The sequence below is a fragment of the Rhamphochromis sp. 'chilingali' genome (assembly GCF_963969265.1).
Source record: "Rhamphochromis sp. 'chilingali' genome assembly, chromosome: 1".
NCBI lineage: Eukaryota > Metazoa > Chordata > Actinopteri > Cichliformes > Cichlidae > Rhamphochromis > Rhamphochromis sp. 'chilingali'.
This window is the reverse complement of record NC_137929.1, coordinates 45,332,036-45,348,811: the sequence shown is the minus strand read 5'-3', so window position 1 is coordinate 45,348,811 and position 16,776 is coordinate 45,332,036. Positions and strand designations below refer to the sequence as shown.

At 41.4% G+C, this 16,776-nt stretch overlaps 1 protein-coding gene across 1 annotated transcript; it reads left to right on the top strand.

Annotated features, from left to right (window-relative positions):
- Window positions 1-6,154: 6,154 nt before the first annotated feature.
- On the top strand, window positions 6,155-16,776 carry ovol1a (ovo-like zinc finger 1a). Its single transcript, XM_080898125.1, has 5 exons — window positions 6,155-7,121; window positions 14,044-14,285; window positions 14,441-14,626; window positions 15,023-15,167; window positions 15,358-16,776. Exons 1-5 carry the CDS (start codon window positions 7,022-7,024, stop codon window positions 15,690-15,692), a joined length of 1,008 nt encoding a protein of 335 aa, XP_080754251.1. The 5' UTR covers window positions 6,155-7,021; the 3' UTR covers window positions 15,693-16,776.

The window sequence follows — 16,776 nt, the reverse complement described above, 5'->3', positions numbered from 1 at the left end:
TCAGACACTGCGTAAGTTTTGCATGGGTTTATTTTTGGATGGGAAAGGTTTTGTTTACTGCGTGTCAGAGTGAGGGCGTGCAAGGTAAAGGAGAGGAAGACATCCCAGCAGAGGTGGACAGCGGAAGGAAAAAAAAGAGTGAAAATGGCACTTGGTAGTAAACAAAGAGGGTAACTGAGCTGTACATGACAACACAATGTGTGCGTACAAGCCTTAAAATATTTGCTTTGAATAAATTCTTACATTTAAAGACACGTAAGCTACCAGGAAATGAAAATGACTTCTGCTTGTGACATGTGACAAAAAAGGGTTTCTCAGGTAGTTCCTCTGATGCATAGTTGGAAATGATCCAAAACAAACACAACCAGGGTTGCATCTATCAAAGGCGACTCTTCTTGGAACACAGTTTGTGTCCTTTGACATGGAATTCATGAGCTGATTTTACATGTCAGTCATATCGCGACCTATTCTACATCCAATGACCAAACCTTTAGTGACATCACAGGTTTAAAGACTACTTAAGTATAATGTTGCTTTTAAATCTGTGCGATTCAGAGGTGCTGATAATGTGATTTGCTTTTTAACTGCATCTGTGCCCAGATGCAGTCAAGCAGCATTCGGTGCTCATTCACAGCTCAGTATGTCGAGTGCCAGTATGTTACTGTTACTTTCAGTTCAGTACAAACACTTCCCGTAATGTTTATTGTTCAGCAGCCTTTTATTTATGACAGGTATTGCAACAACATTCTTTATGTGGTTTTCAAAGGCTTTTAATGAACTAAATCGATCACTGAGCCTTCAACTAATTTATACTGAAGCTGTATGATTTTCCAGCATATTTTATAGTCCATTGGTTTTTGGCAAGTGACCTATATTTTTGGCAATTTTGCCTCAACTCGCGCAGCCCGGTACCATGAGGCCTCACCGACCGCTCCATGGCCCGGGGGTTGGGGACTGCTGAGGTAGGATTATCACTGTCAACGTCTACAATCAAGAGACACATTCATGAATGTAAATACAGAGGCTTTACAACAAGGTGCAAACCACTGGTTACACTCAAGAACAGGTCAGATTAGAGTCTGCCAAGGTTATCTTTATATTTTTACATGCTGTAGAGCCATTTTTGGGAGCATTTCAAGTTGTTATACATCAATACAACCGTTATAGCCCAGATTTTAATAAGATGTATGCATTAAGTCCATAGGAACTACATAAATTGCAAAAAAGTGCTATAAACTACAAAAAAAATGAAAATCATTTTTGTTTTGTTTGTATACATATATTTCTAGTTAGAGAAATGTAAGAGGTTTATCTCTCAAAACTGTAAATACAAAAAAGGTGCACAAAATAGTTTCCAACCACAGGAATATTATTTTGGGTGTCTTCGTAGTTTTATTTTTGAGATACACCAATTTTTATACACTGCAGGAAAAACAAAAATAAATATTATACTGCAAAATGCAAGAAAAACATCATATGCATCAAAATAAAACTATTTCTAGCAGTGCAATTTAAGTTCTAAGCATCCCAGAAACGATACAAAAAAGCATAAAGTCGAACATGACTTCTAAAAACACGAGTGTAGGCTTACAAGGTCCTGAAGGTTTAAAAAGAAAAATGACATCATTTCTGGTTTCTGGCAAGTAATGGCGGACATGCGATAGTAAGCACTGACATCTATTCCAGCATAGGACGTTTTATGAAGAGCTGATCAGATCGGCAAAGCCTGTTTCTGGAATATTATGTTGTTATTGCTATAAGTGCTTTTTATGCAATTTTTGCAAAGCTATATGTGAAAGGAAACTGTGACAAACTGATGGCATAAGATGTAAGTGCAACTCCTCCAGTTTCATATGCAAAAAAATTTATTGCACTAGCTTATGTGGCTGCAGTTCTACAGGGATTTGAAAATAGTTATGCAAAACGGAGCGTGCCCTTGATAACAGTCACTGTCATTCGGATTAGAAATACTTAGTAATCCATTAAAGTTTAAAACACTGCATAAAAGTTTAACGTTCTCTGTAACATCCATGAATGTCCTCCAAGGTCTACATCTTTTCCTCCTGCCATTTCTCTGTGAGTGCTCCAACTTCCTCCCACAGTCTAAAGACATGCATACATTTAACTGAACCGCGGTTACTCAATGGCTTTGGATAAATGGTTAAATCTGAGATGGATGGAGGGTCCAGATCAGCAGTTTCTGTGTTTCTGTGTATTGCCTTTAGGTTTCAGTTTTTTCAAGCAGCCATTAAGAGACTAGGGTGGGTCTGAGTGGGTGGGTGGGTGTGTTAGGCTACTTAAACTCCAAAGATGAGGGAACAGTGAGAAACCAAGAGGGGGCTGTAAACACACAGCAGGGATGGAAAGGTGGGGGGCACACTTGCAAATTTGCATACCTAAAGGCTGAGGTTTGTCCCTTTATTAGTGATAATGTACTAGATCAGTGGTGTCAAACACAAGGCCCGGGGGCCAGAATTAGCCTGACAAAGACCCCAATCTGGCCAACTGAACAGCTTTGAAACGAAGGCACAGATTTTGGACTTTTAACTGTACTTTAAAGGTTTTACAGCATTTCCTACTTTCTAAAAAACTCCCCCACTACCATTCATACTACAACAAATTAATTAAGTAACAGATAAACAAAAACAATCAAATCACAGAAAGGTTCCTGTTTCGTTCACTATATTCTATTTTACAGTGGGTCCACAGGGGGACAGGGCATTTTCTGTTCAGTGAGCTACGGGAGCTTTGGTCTGTAATTTTACGGATTTATTTATTTGTGCTGACAGATTTCTTTCATTTAGTATGGCAGCATTTCTTTATTGAGTAGAAAAACTGAGGAATACTGTTGATATTGCACTGCTCTTTATATTGAAGGGGGTTAAACGTGTAGTTACACATCTTTACACTGACAGAAAGGGCAATTTTGTAGTTTCGGCCCACTTAAGATCAAAGTGGGCCGTATGTGAGATGTACTGCACTAGATCAGCGGCCATGACGTCACTGTCACACTGCTGCTGTGGATATGTTGATGTCTGCATGATTATTAAACTGGGAAAAAACACAAAACATAAACAGGGTTGCCAGGTCAGTGGTTTTCCACTGCGTTGAGCCTTTAAAGTGTTTTCACAGGTTAATTGTTTTGTCCATTGGTTGTGAAAATCTATTTGGCATTAAACGTAGTAAATATTTGTTATCCATTAAAATTATCCTCAGATCATAACAATTTAAACGCCCATGATCTCAAATGACAACGTGCCGCCCACACACCCACACAGACAATGCAGTTACATGGCATTATAGCGTGTCTCCTGTTACAGCCAAATAAATACTTTGCGTACTAGTTGTCTTGAGAAGCATTTCTTTTGCTATTAGTCATGAGAAGAACAGACAGGTAAGACGTGAATCTCGCTGTACTGGAGTTTCCTGTTGTATTTAAAGGCAGCGTGGAGAGAAGAGACTCTTTACACCCCGAGAGGTCACCGCTGATGTCCCTAACCTTCACCCAGCACCTTCGTGATGTGTCATTTTGATTCTTTTTTAATTGTTTTGCCAAAGTTGTTGCAAAATTTTGGCAATCGGGGCACAAAACAAAGTTCCGACACACATCAAAAACTGGCTGTGGCAAGTTTGCTGTCACGTCTCTTTCATTACACAGAAACACAAATTATAACATCATTACATGAGGTCCTGGTGTTCAATATATTATGCAAATACATGTGAGTGATCTGATCAGGCCTGCACAGGAAGCCTTTTATAATGTCACAACCAGCCAGCACACCTGTGCAACCAAAGAGAAGTGTTGTTTAAAAGGGAGCTGCAAGCCTGCATCAGCTGATTAACAGTAAATGGAGAGGACAAAATAACAGAAATATAGGACCACACACTACATATTCCAGAGCATTTTTTAAGGTTTGAATATCAAGACTGTTCACAGTAGAATTTACTGTTTATCTGCTCGGACTGCAAAATGTTTTTGCGTGTTTTAATAATAATAACTGTCTGGGCATCATTTTTATGATTGTCAGACAGGACGGACTACATGCTGCTCCCTCCATCAGTCATCGTGTCTTTGTTTTTCTCAGTGTGCGTGATGTCAGGAATGAGTTACTCAGTGTACAATGCCAATCATGTTTAATATCATCAAAAGTTTCCAAGACTCTGGCTACAAATCAACACTAGATGTTCACACTGGAGGGATATTCCGGTTTTCACAGCACTGCCTGGAAATGACTACATGGACACTTTAACACAAGTAAAAGCTCCATCATCCAAAGAAGAAGCCATATGTGAGCATGATCCAAAAATGCTGCCATCATCTCTGAAACAAAGCTTAGTAAAAAAGAAAAGAAAAGATTGAAGCAACTGTTCTGTGGTCAGATGGGTCAAAGTCTGAAATTCTTTTTGGAAGACCAGATTAAAGAGGAGACTGGCTGCTGGGCTTGTTTTCAGCACGTCCCAACAGGTTAATTCTGGTCATCTGGACGTAGCGTTTTCAATGGAAGAAACGTTTCGTCACTCATCCAAGTGACTGCTTCAGTCTCAGCTGGATGATTGAGTATGCATCAAGATGCTTTCAGCAACGTTTTCAACAGGCCTATCTCTGCTGGTACGTAGGCATGTCAGTGCCCACTGAATCAGTAACTTTCACATCTGGAAAGGCGCTGTTAATGCTGAAAGGTATCTATAGGTTTTACATGTCCTCATCCAGATTACATCTTTTTTAAGGAAGGCCTTGAATACTTCAACAAGACGGTACTAAACCACATACTGCATCTATTACAGCAGCATGGCTTCATAGTAGAAGAGTCCAGGTGGTGAACTGACCTGCCTGGTGTCCAGACCTTTCACCATTTAGAGTATCATGAAATGAAAAATATGACAACAAAGACTGTTAAACTCATCTATCAGACAAGACTGAGGCAAAATTCCTCCCCCGGCAGCTGCTCTCCTCAGTTCTCAGACCATTACAGGCTGTTATAAAAAAAAGAGGGGATGCTACACAGCGGTAAACAAAACCCTGTCCCAGGTTTTTTGAGACTTTTACCTGTCATGAAATTCTAAACAAGGTAATATTTTCTCAGTCTAAACATTTGATATGTTTTCTGTGTCCTAGTGTCAACAATAAATTGCTGTGCTGTCCGCTTGGTACAGGCTGTTGACTCCATTTCCCAGTTACACCTAGCTACGGCGATAGCATCATTTACACAATATGTACACAGTTAATTGAAGGAAAACACTCAACAGCTGGTAGAGAGCTCTCTGTTCATACTGATCAACCGTACAGCAGTGAGGAAACCACAGAGGAAGACTAAAACAAACATCACAACACACGAGTCTTTCTGATGCAACAGTACCGAGTCTTCCCAGCTGCAGTGTAGGTTTTCCTTTATTATGACACACTAGATGACATAAAAGGACTGACCTACACGGTCCTGTTTGTGTGAGTGTGTAATCTACACCTGGTCTGATGATACGTCTACAACAAGGAATAAACAGGAAAATATTGCATGTGAACAAAGCAAAGCATGGTGGCTTTTATTCAAATTCACAAATAACTTTGTCCTGCAAAATCTCAATTGCAGTTTGTTTTCCTTTGCTGGCCCTATCTGAATGAAGTCGGCACCTTCCTGGCAGCAGATCAATGCACATGGAGACCTATGACCTTCTAGAGTAATCAACTTAAACAGTAATGAATTGTGTAGCCAGTTTAGACATCTCGGAGACACTTGATAGACACAATGGTGAATTGGGGGGTGTGGGAGGGGTCTATTTCAGCTCCCTGACTCTGATCTAATCACTCAGGACACATTTAAAATAAACTGAAAACTTCACACACAGCTGAGCATCCTCAGAGATCAATCTGCAACATGCACACTCAAACTTGACTGTTGTTTTCACTTGTTACAGCAGATCCATGGTTATACCTCTCATAGGTTCTCTTCGTTTCGCCTGAGATTCAGACGAATGTTCGTTTCTGTTTCAGTGATTCATGATAAACTGGTTTTTTGTCACGTCTCGAAACATTAAAATGTTCCTGACTGTGAAGATTTTTCATCTTTTAAGTACTCCGACAAAAAAAGATAGTAAGATGAGCATTAGACTCTCATATTTAGCAGATATTTGTCTATATGTTCTACAAATATCTGCTAAATAAGTGTGACTGTGACAGTGATAAAGAAATAACGAACTCCTCCATTAGTCTCTTTATTCTGACTGCTGTGTTTGTGCATCTGCACAGTTAAACTGTGCCTCTGTCTCTTTGTGTCTACAGTTTCTTGTATAACTGCCCTTCACTCCTTCACACACACACTTCCACACACACTCTCAATCTTTCACTCTTTCTTCTCGTCATTTTCACCGTTCCCACACCTTAAAGCGGAATGGAGAAGAGGTGGAGAAAGAGAGGATAGGAAAGGCCGAGACAGAGAATAAAAGGAGGGGTAAACCGGTTCAGCAGGTAGAGGCCTAACCTAGGCTCTCTCCGGCTTGTTGTCACCGTTATTTCTCCCGCGCATGCGCGCTGCTGCCTGTTTCCTGCTTTTAAATGAGTACCTGTGCAGCTCTCTGACCCACCTCTATCGACACTTGTGTATGTGTGTGTGCGTGCGACCAGGAATATCTGCGTTTTTTTCTCCCTCCCAGCCCCGCTCCCTCACCTAGTGACGCCACACTCCCGTTATTTCAGGGCGCTGTGGGCGATATCTGTCTGTACCTGACCTGGTAGCTCACCTGAGCGGACTCACCTGTCCCGACGCCGAAAAGACTTTTGTTTAGAGCTCGAAAACAAATCTGGTAGAGAGGAAAGGTGTGCTGGAAGGAGGTGAAAAAGCGGGACGAGGCTTGCGAAACGAGAAGAAAGGTGCGAAGAGGAGGAAGAAGGAGAAGAGGGGACCGACCTTCCAGTTTTTCCTCTCGGTTTCCTGCTTTTTTTTTGGTCACTTTTAACGTGACTTTACGTCGCCACAGCGGCTTTCCCTGCACATCGCTTTCTCTCAAAGGGACTTTGTGTTGACTGAGCATGCCGAGGGCCTTTCTGGTTAAAAAGGCGAACGTTTCGCCGGGAAAGCGGAACTGGAGTGAACTCCCCGATCATGAACGAGGGGACGTCTACATCCCAGGTGAGTCCACTGCCGTGATGAGCCATTTTTGTTGTTGTTTAAAAAGCAAAAGAAATGTTGGCGATAGCGTGTACGGGCTCGTTTTCGGGCGCCTTTACGCACGGATTTGTGGATTTTTGTTATTTGTTTGTTTGTTTGTTTGCGCGGTTTGCAATCCAGCGGGTATACCGATGTGACAGGTGGCGGGGGAAGGGGTGTCCGGCGGTGATTGTAACGGGGCCACGGAATAACGGGAAACAGCAGCGGCCCGCCGTGCTCGGAGAAAGTAGTTCCTGTTTTGTGGGGTGTCAGAGCTGTGCTCTTCTTACTTTAGATAACCTTTTATGTTAAACTTATTTCATTTTAATGAAAATGTTAAAAACCATTCCTCGTTTTTCGTGTTTTTGATGATTCACATATAAACAATTTGAGCACAGTGTCACAAAAGCAAACAGTGACAGGACTAATGTGTTCTTACACCAACTCCAGTGTTGTGGCCTATAAGCGATCGCAAAGGCCCGGTGTTTGTTTTTTGTTTTTTCATATCGACCTTCAACCCCTGATTGTTCTTCCTTGTACAGCATAGCACCGGCCTGACTTATGAAGCACAAATAACGACCTATTAATCGGCTTCTGATTAGTCATTCAGCACAGTCCAATTAATAAACACTTGAATTCAAATCTCTTCATTTTCTTAGTTTTAAACGATGAGATGATGTTTTACACCTTTAATTTTTCGTTTGTTTGTTTTTTGTTTTTATTGTATCTACACGTGTTGGTCTTACTTTTTTTTTTTTTTTAAAGAAACTAAACACATCAGCTTTCCTGACCTGCACAATGATTTTCATACTTTTTCACTGAGCTGGGTGTCCAAGTTTGATTCTTTGAATGCGTCACTTTACATTTAAATGACACGTTGAGGTCCCAAATGACTCCTTCTGCCCCCTCCGCATCCCCCCAGTTTTCGTGAAAACAATCCCCATTGTTGCCATCGGCGGAGTTTTTATTGTAAGACCCCGCCGGTATCAGATAACAAGTAACGGACTACACCCTAAACGTCTCTCTCGCTCTCCTTTCTCTCTTTTCCCTCCCCCCTCTTTCGTTCCCTCTCTCTCTCTCTGTCTCTCTCTCCCTGTGTGTGTGTGTGTCCTTTTTCTGTCCTCATCCCATCACCGTTAACTTTTAATCATTGACTTTTACATCCTCTTGGGGTGTTTGCAACCGGAACACTTGGATGAACTGAACCAGGATACGCTTCAAACGGTTTTTACCCAAACAAGATCGATAAAAAGAAAAAAAGGAAAAGAGGAAAAACTCACGCTCACATAGGATGTAACCACCTAAATAAAAGCGCGCGGGCATTTTGGGTTTGATTCAGGCCTTATGTGAAGCTTTCGTGAGAAGAGCAAACATGATTTCTCTCTGCAGTTATTTCCACCTTCCCCTTCCCCACTCACACACAAAAGGAATCTGCCGTGTAATGTCTTTATTCAGGTTATTTCTCAACATCCACGAGCCAAAGAAACGTCGCAGAAAGTTTCAGCAACTAGTTTTCCAGGAAAAACCTTAAGATGAAACCTGAACGTCAGTGCGTAATTGTGCCGCGTACTGTTAACGCTTTGCCAAGCCCAGCAACGGTCTCAGCTAAATCTTCTGGTATGTGCCGTTACTTGATGTACCTGCCCGGCGTGTATGAGAGACGCACGCACAAAAACCTAATAACAAGCTGACACACTCAGATGTGATAATTGTCTTCAGTAATCTGCGTGTTGAATAATTCTGTGACACGCCACATGCCATGGCTTTGGACACTTTTGTGTGTGTGTGTGTGTGTGTGTGTGTGTGTGTGTGTGTGTGTGTGTGTGTGTGTGTGTGTGTGTGTGTGTTTTCATCAGTCTGAAATCAACCTTTGTTTCGAGTCTGTATCATCCCTCCTCCATCTTCCAGACACACATTGAACCGCTGCGTGTGAAAAAGGCAACAGAGAAAAAAACATATTCCTAAATAGAAATTAAAGATATTTCGCAATTTTAATCTCCCAGTGGCTATTGAAACGAAAGCTAATTTAGACAGTACGTCATAATAACTGCCCTTGCAAAGACTGCTGGTGTTTCAGCATCACTGCCAAGTAGGTATACTTTCTTCTTAACTTTTACATAAATTAAAATACTACTGAGTACCGCTGTTAACATGCGCAGGTATTTGCTGCCTATGCGCTGATTCTGAACTTGTGCGCCGGTCGGTACCAGTGTTTGAAATAAAAGTTTATTCCCTCCTTATACTGGTGGCAGAGAAAAGAAACAAATCTTCAATATACATAAATAGATGCTTAAAAGTGTTTGGGCCCAGATGTAAGGACCAGATGGTTCACTGGAGAAAATCAACTTGCATCTCATCAGTATCCGCCATGAAACTCATCAAACCCATACAGCGTTGATTTCAAGCGCAGTAGACGAAACATCCCTTTTTAATTAAATAAAAGTTGTAATTGAAAATATATCGAAAGGTCATTTAAGTGTTTTACATTTTGAAAGAAATTTAAAAAGTAAGAAAACTGAAGTAAAACTGAAAAAGAGGGGAAAAGAATGAAAAATGGAAATGAAAAAATCTTCTCCTACACGCCGCTTTTCTCTAATAATAATATTATTAATTATTAATTATAATAAACCGTAAAAATTAGCTTATAGCATACTTAGTTTTTGAATAAGTCTATGTATCATTATGCCTTATTTTTCTGTTACACTCAGAGGTCACATATAATCTAATTATTACTTTCCAAATGTATATAACTTAGCTTTTATCTATAAAGCTAAATAATATTCTTCTTTTTGAGGTTATATTATAACACAAAAGTTTTGTTGTTGTCGTGTTGACTTCATTCTGTAGTTTTAGCAGACGTTAGTTTCACCTTTACACAGACGGGCTCATGTATGCACACACAAGAAAGATGTTGCGAAAAACGACTAAACGTGTTCCCCAGAATCTCAGAGCAGTCCAGGAGGAGCTGATGTCTTGTTTTGTTTGGGGGGTTTGTTGCATTGCACCAATAGTTTCCACTATCTGCTCAATGTCAAGGTTAATGTTTATTGGATGGAAGGAAATGTAACGGACCCTATGGACAGCCTGCTGCTGCAGGCAATACGCCTTAAGCAAACACACACACACACACACACACACACACACACACACACACACACACACACACACACACACACACACACACACACACCCTCTGTTTGATCAAGTTATCTACTGATTGTTGACTCTTTCTACCAGCTGAGCGATGTTAAATGAATAAAAGAAAAATATTACAGAGCATTTAAAGCAGCACCACTCCTCCTCCTTTACTTGCTCATGGAGTAGAAGCCTTGAGTTGTTTTAACCCTCCACGTTGCCCTTTAACTACCACACACACACACACACACACACACACACACACACACACACACACACACACACACACACACACACACACACACACACACACACCTCATTCATTGGTCAGGGGGGCAGGAGAGGTGAACAAACAATACAAGATGAGATTAAATGTCCAGCCAGCAGCAATCACCACAGAAACTATCAGCACTCAGGAGTAATTAAGAAGGATTTGAAAACGTGGTAAAGAAGTACAGTGAAAATTTCTGATCATCTCGGCGGCTTTTAATCATAGGATTAGGCTCTCGGTGGCAGATAGCACACGTTTTGTGTCACACACCAGAAACAGGTTCAAAAAGTTTTAAACTGCAGATGAAACTAAATGTGGAGATCAAGTTCCTCATGGAGATAATTTGATTAACAGATTTGTTCATGAAATGTGAAATGCTAATGTTGAAGATGCGAGTCTTTCAGGCACTGAAGCGAGGATACAGTCATGGTACAGACATGTAGTGACTTAAAAACAAAAGATCTCTCATTTTAAAAGTCATAAAGTCTCTCTAAGAACTTTTATCATTAAACCTCATTTATAGGAAAATGATTGGCCAATAAGTTTGTTAATCATTACTGACTTTATAAGGATCTATAAGCAATAAACTCAGATCATTGCCACTTCTTTCTTTGAAATGTGAGGCTTCACTACCTTTGTAAATGATTGTAAATATAAACTCTTTAAACTTTTAAGAGTTTATTGTTCAATTTTTTTCAACAAGAGCATTTTTCAAAATGCTGTTTATACACCAAAAACATCAAAATAAGTCCATTAACCATTTCATTCACTGACAAAGTCGTGAATATTCCACAGCTGGATTGATCACTTGCTATAGACAGTGATTATGTCCAGCGACATTTCATTTTTTTCTTAAATTCCTCTAAGCCCTCAGTCACACAGGCTGGCAGATCAGCCTGACAGCCCTTTGGAACTACTGAATAATTAGTATTCCCACACTGGTTGCAAGTGGTTGCTGGGAAATAACTTGTTATCAACATCCTGGTCACCAGTTGGCCACAACCTGGCAACTAGAGTTCACCAAGGAAAAATTTGTATTCCCAAAGGTCTCTAGCAGCATGCCTGTAGTTTGCATGTAAGATGCCAACTTGTCTGCAAACACTTGCCAACTGCTCACAGAGTAGTAGTGAAACTATGAAGACTGTAACAAACTGGAAATGAAGAAAATTCTCTTCAAGTAAAAAAGTTCTGCCTTTGACACATGTTGGTAGCAAACAGAGGCCGCAGCATTTACTCTGAAGGTGACCACTCTTCGTTTCTAGCTTGCGCTGCACTTTTTCAAGTTTTACAGGTTTCTCGGCGTTAGTTGACAAGTGTTTCCAGACTAGTAGAGACTTGTTGGTCACCAAAGCAATCAAAGAGGTTGTTGGTGCAGCAACGTCTTTACGACTGATTTTTATCTGGCAAGAGCCAGTTACCTCCAGTAACCAGTCTCCTACCAGTCGGGGGATTGCCACAGCGACCTGTGGTTGCTGGGGATCACACGCCACCTGTCTCTAGGCCAGGGGTGGGGAATTCCAGGCCTCAAAAGCCGGTGTCCTGCAGGTTTTCGCTGTATCCTTGATCCAACTCAGCTGATTTAAATGGCTAAATTACCTCCTCAACATGTCTTGAAGTTCTCCTTGAGGCCTGGTAATGAACTAATCGTTTGATTCAGGTGTGTTGACCCGGGGTGATATCTAAAACCTGCAGGACACCGGCCCTCGAGGTCTGGAGTTCCCCACTCCTGCTCTAGACATTTGTGACTGAGGGTTTAAAACACTAGAAAATGCTCAGTGAGGCATCTTACTGATGGTCTGATGTCCAATGTGTTTCACAAATGTTTCTTCTATAAATAAATCCGACTTTCAACTATGAGTTTCACCAAGTTGCCCTCTCATCTAACTGTCACCTTTCAATGCACATACTGAAATTCAGCTGTTTGTACAAATAACCTGCAGAGCTGGTTTTGAATACATGATTGGAGGAGTCTCTTCTTGTGTGGAATGATCTCAGTGTGTGCCTTAGCTTGATCTATTTTAATCAGAATCGTAGGGAGAGCAGGGAGGTTAGTACTACAGCACTGAATGCGTTTGTTTAACCAAATAATGCTCAAGTCTTTCACCGGGTTTATTTTGAGCCGTTGGCCTGTTTGAGCCGTCACTGTAAACCCAACCCGGAGACCCACAGAGGCTCGAAGAGTGATATGTCTTCACCAGTTGTGGCGTTGATGTTGCATAGAGCTGTCACTGTTTCTCTCAGCGTTCCGTTAATCCGGCTGCTTCACAGACTGGCTTTATGTCTTCTCTTCATATAGCTCACTTCATTTGCATTTACATTTGGGTTTTATCTGATTGAGGCCCGACGGCACATTCAACTGATTCGTTGTCTCGGCTGAGCTCAGCCACGCCTGCCTTTGAGTAACACACACCCCTGCACACCTGCACGCCTCTCTGTGTTTTACTGTCAGTTGAATGGCTTGTCTCTGGTTCTTTCAGTGACGTTTTGTTGTGTTTTGCACAAATCATACATGCAGTTGGTTCAGTGTATGCACACACACACTCACACACACCCCTGCGGAGGTGGATTGTTTGAGGAAGGTAAAAAGCTGGTGCTGCAAGACTGTCTGGTCAAACAAGTAATGGTAATCTGTGTGTGTGTGTGTGTGTGTGTGCGTGTGTGTGCGTGTGTGTGTGTGTGTGTGTGTGTGGTGAGGGTGCAGAAGTCGTACTAAACAATAGGAAAAAAACCTGTGCACACCCACACACACAAACACAAGTACACACTCCTATTTAGCTGTGGTTCTTTGCTAATTGTGCAAATATAAAGCAGTGCAAGCCGACCGCTTGTTGTGAAATTCTGTACATTGGATTGAATTTGTCCTCATACGTGACTCTCTCACCCTCTGACCCCTTTTAAAGACATTTCTTGTCTTTTTTAACCTTTAGTTAAGCTTATAAGTTGTGTTTTGCAACAGTGGTAGAAAAAAATAAAAATTTCAGATTAAGACTTTTTGGGTTATTGTCCATGCAAAAATGCATTTGCCTGTTTTTCTTTGTAACTTAGTAAAAGTTTAGTAGAAGCACACAATGTGAGCTTCTATGTGAGGTTTTATTTCGAATTATTAACATTTAAGAGACTTTCTGTATAAAAGAATAAAATATACAATCAAAGGCAAGTGGAATTAAATTTAACTGCTGTCTGTATGTCTTTAATAGGCTACAATTAATGTTAATGTAAGTAACATATCAATAATGAAATGACACAATAAAAGAGACAAAAGATAATCTGAGGAGAATTATGAAGCCAAGAAGAATCTGAAGTTTCTCCTCGGCTTTATTGCTAATTTCAGGTCAGTGCTGCTAAAAGGCCCCTGTAGTAATGTAACATCCATACACAGGGGATCATTTGGAAGCTGAATCACCGGATTTTTCCCTCAGGAAATTTTGGAGGTGTCAAAGAAGGAAATTCAGACATGACACATGACACTTCCTCTTTCTCTTTCTCTCCTCTCTGCAGTCTCCGTCTTTCCTCTGTCCATCCTGACGATGGAGGTGGAGGCCAGCCCCGCTGAGACAACTCAGATGACCACGCCCCTCTGCCTCACCAAACACTCTACCATTGACACACAAACTCACCCAGAACTGCCCTCCAGCACGGTGCTCGGCAGACCCCAGAGCCCGGCGGGTTTACCAGAGGGGAGATCAGAGATCAAGAGGAGGCCGCAGGCCAGCTCCACGTACTTCCGAGCCAAAATAAAGGTAAGAACTGAGAGGGACAGAGCACAGCACAACGTGTCAAAATATTTTTGATTGAGTTTACAAGGTAGAATTTTGTGTTACTGTACAAGGTCTTAGACTGATTTATTATTATTTATGGATGGCATTGTGAATCATGTCTTTCTTTCGCATCTCAGGTAACTACAGGCGAGTTACCCCCAGATCCAGCTCCCCTTGCTCTGGCTCTTCCTCTCATTCCCACTCCGCAACCATTAGCTGCACTTCCTCCTGCACCGACCCCACCCCCCCCAGAGCCGGTCCCAATAGTGACCAGATCCACGGGTCAAAGTGAAAGTGGGTCGATGGGAGCGTTCGTGTGCCAGGTTCGTTTCCCTTTTTTTTTTTTTTTTTTTTTTTTTTGTGCGTTATGATCGTAGAACCTGAAATACACATTTCAGCTTTATTACTTTTGTAAAACTAAATGATGTGTAGAAACACTGCCATCATAGCTGCCAAATGCAACCTAATTTTATCTCAAACACCCACTGCATTAAAAAACCCTATAAATTGTGTTATTATATATTAATTACATATATAAGATAAGACGTGGTTAGAGACGTGTTACATAGGTGCAGTTTGCACAGAATGCCTCACACAAAGATAAACACTGACTGTAAACTTGGCTAATGTTTGTCCACAAGAAAAACGAAAGGTGGCTGAAGGTCGGCGAAGTGTGGAAGTGCCCTGACCTGATTGTCGTGTTGTTGCTTCATTTACAGGTTTGCCAGAAGACTTTCCAGTACCAGCGGATGTTGAACAGACACATCAAGTGTCACAACGAGACAAAGAGACACCTGTGTAGCTTCTGCGGCAAAGGCTTCAACGACACCTTCGACCTCAAAAGACATGTGCGCACACATACAGGTAGCCACTCACTTTGTGTGTTTAGACCATAAAACAAGTGTACAAAACGTACACAATTAAAATTTTTAAAATGACCTAATAAGTGAATAATTTTTAAAAGTGCAAGTATATATTATATTATTTTTGGCATATTCAGACCTCCACACGTACACAGAGGTAACGGATGATGTTCCTTTCATTTTCCACACAGGCGTCCGTCCATACAAGTGCAACTTCTGCGACAAGGCCTTCACCCAGCGCTGCTCTCTGGAGTCCCACATGAAGAAGATCCACAGCGTCACCCTGAAGTACGCCTACAAGGAGCGACGCAACAAGCTGTACGTGTGCGAGGAGTGCGGCCACACGGCGGCAACTCAGGATGCGCTGCTCATCCATCTCCACTCACTTCACCCTGACAGCGCCCTGCTGAAGAGCAAGGCCGCGAGAAGAGTGGGAGAAAGAGACGGCGGGTCGGTCGGAGGATCCATTCCCGGTTCTCCGCAGGGAGCTGAAAGCGATGATACCACTGGATCGGCCGAGCAGTAAAGGGAGAAGATACAGAAGATACTCAGAAATTAACTCAGGGGGCATCGATGAAGGACTGTGTTGAGTGCAGAGGTGACTGTTTGAGCCAAGATGCATAGCCATGGGAGAAAGAAAGCTACTGATTGCACTGTATAGGTGTGCATATCTACGTTTGTGTGTGTGTGTGTGTGTGTGTGTGTGTGTGTGTGTGTGTGTGTGTGTGTGTGTGTGTGTGTGTGTGTGTGTGTGTGTGTGTGTGTGTGTGTGTGTGTGTGTGTTTGGATTTGGGCATCTACTGTAAATAACTCAGTGGAATAATGCATTAAAGAAGATTAAGTTTGACTTTTACAAAAAGCTGTTGGGGTACTCTACTTTGTCTTGAGTAAAGTGCTCGAGTAGCGCAACATCAGAACTTTTAAATATAGGAAACCGTGTTTTGGAGTTGCTGCAGATCAAACTTGTTGCAACACACACCGCTGGTACTCTCCTCTGCTGATCAGGAGTACTCACAAAAACACGGTGCCGTTTAGGTGGTCGTGTATCAGGCCTTTCCCATAGACTGTATAGCAAAGATGGACATGGCCCCCTTTTTTTTTTTTTTTTTTTTACTGTGTTCATAAAATGCTATGTTGAAGAATAATTGAAAGTGTTTACTAAGATCTCAGAAAAATGAGAAATGTTTTTTTGTGTTTTCATAGACTTCCGTGCATTCAGGCTTGTTTTGCAACCTGCCGGTCGTTTCAAAGACTGCAGGTGTCAGGGGTTTCACCAAATTCCAGCAACCTGATTTACGAGAAGACCGGTCCTAATGTTTTGGCTCATCTGTGCATTTACATGTGGCATTTTGATCTGCATGAGAATCGCTATCATAGATAGAATATTTTTACATATTTGTTTTCATGTGAATATTACCAGTGGGTTTATATGTACAGCAAGAAACTATGAAAATGTGCTTTTAAAAAAAACAAACAAACAAACATTTATCCATTAAAGGGACTAATATATTACGAGGATTTGTTTGGTCACAGTTTGTCCTTTACAGTAAGCCACACTGCAGATGCAAGCTAAACGAGGATTTGAGGTTAACTAAGTGACTTATAAGTAG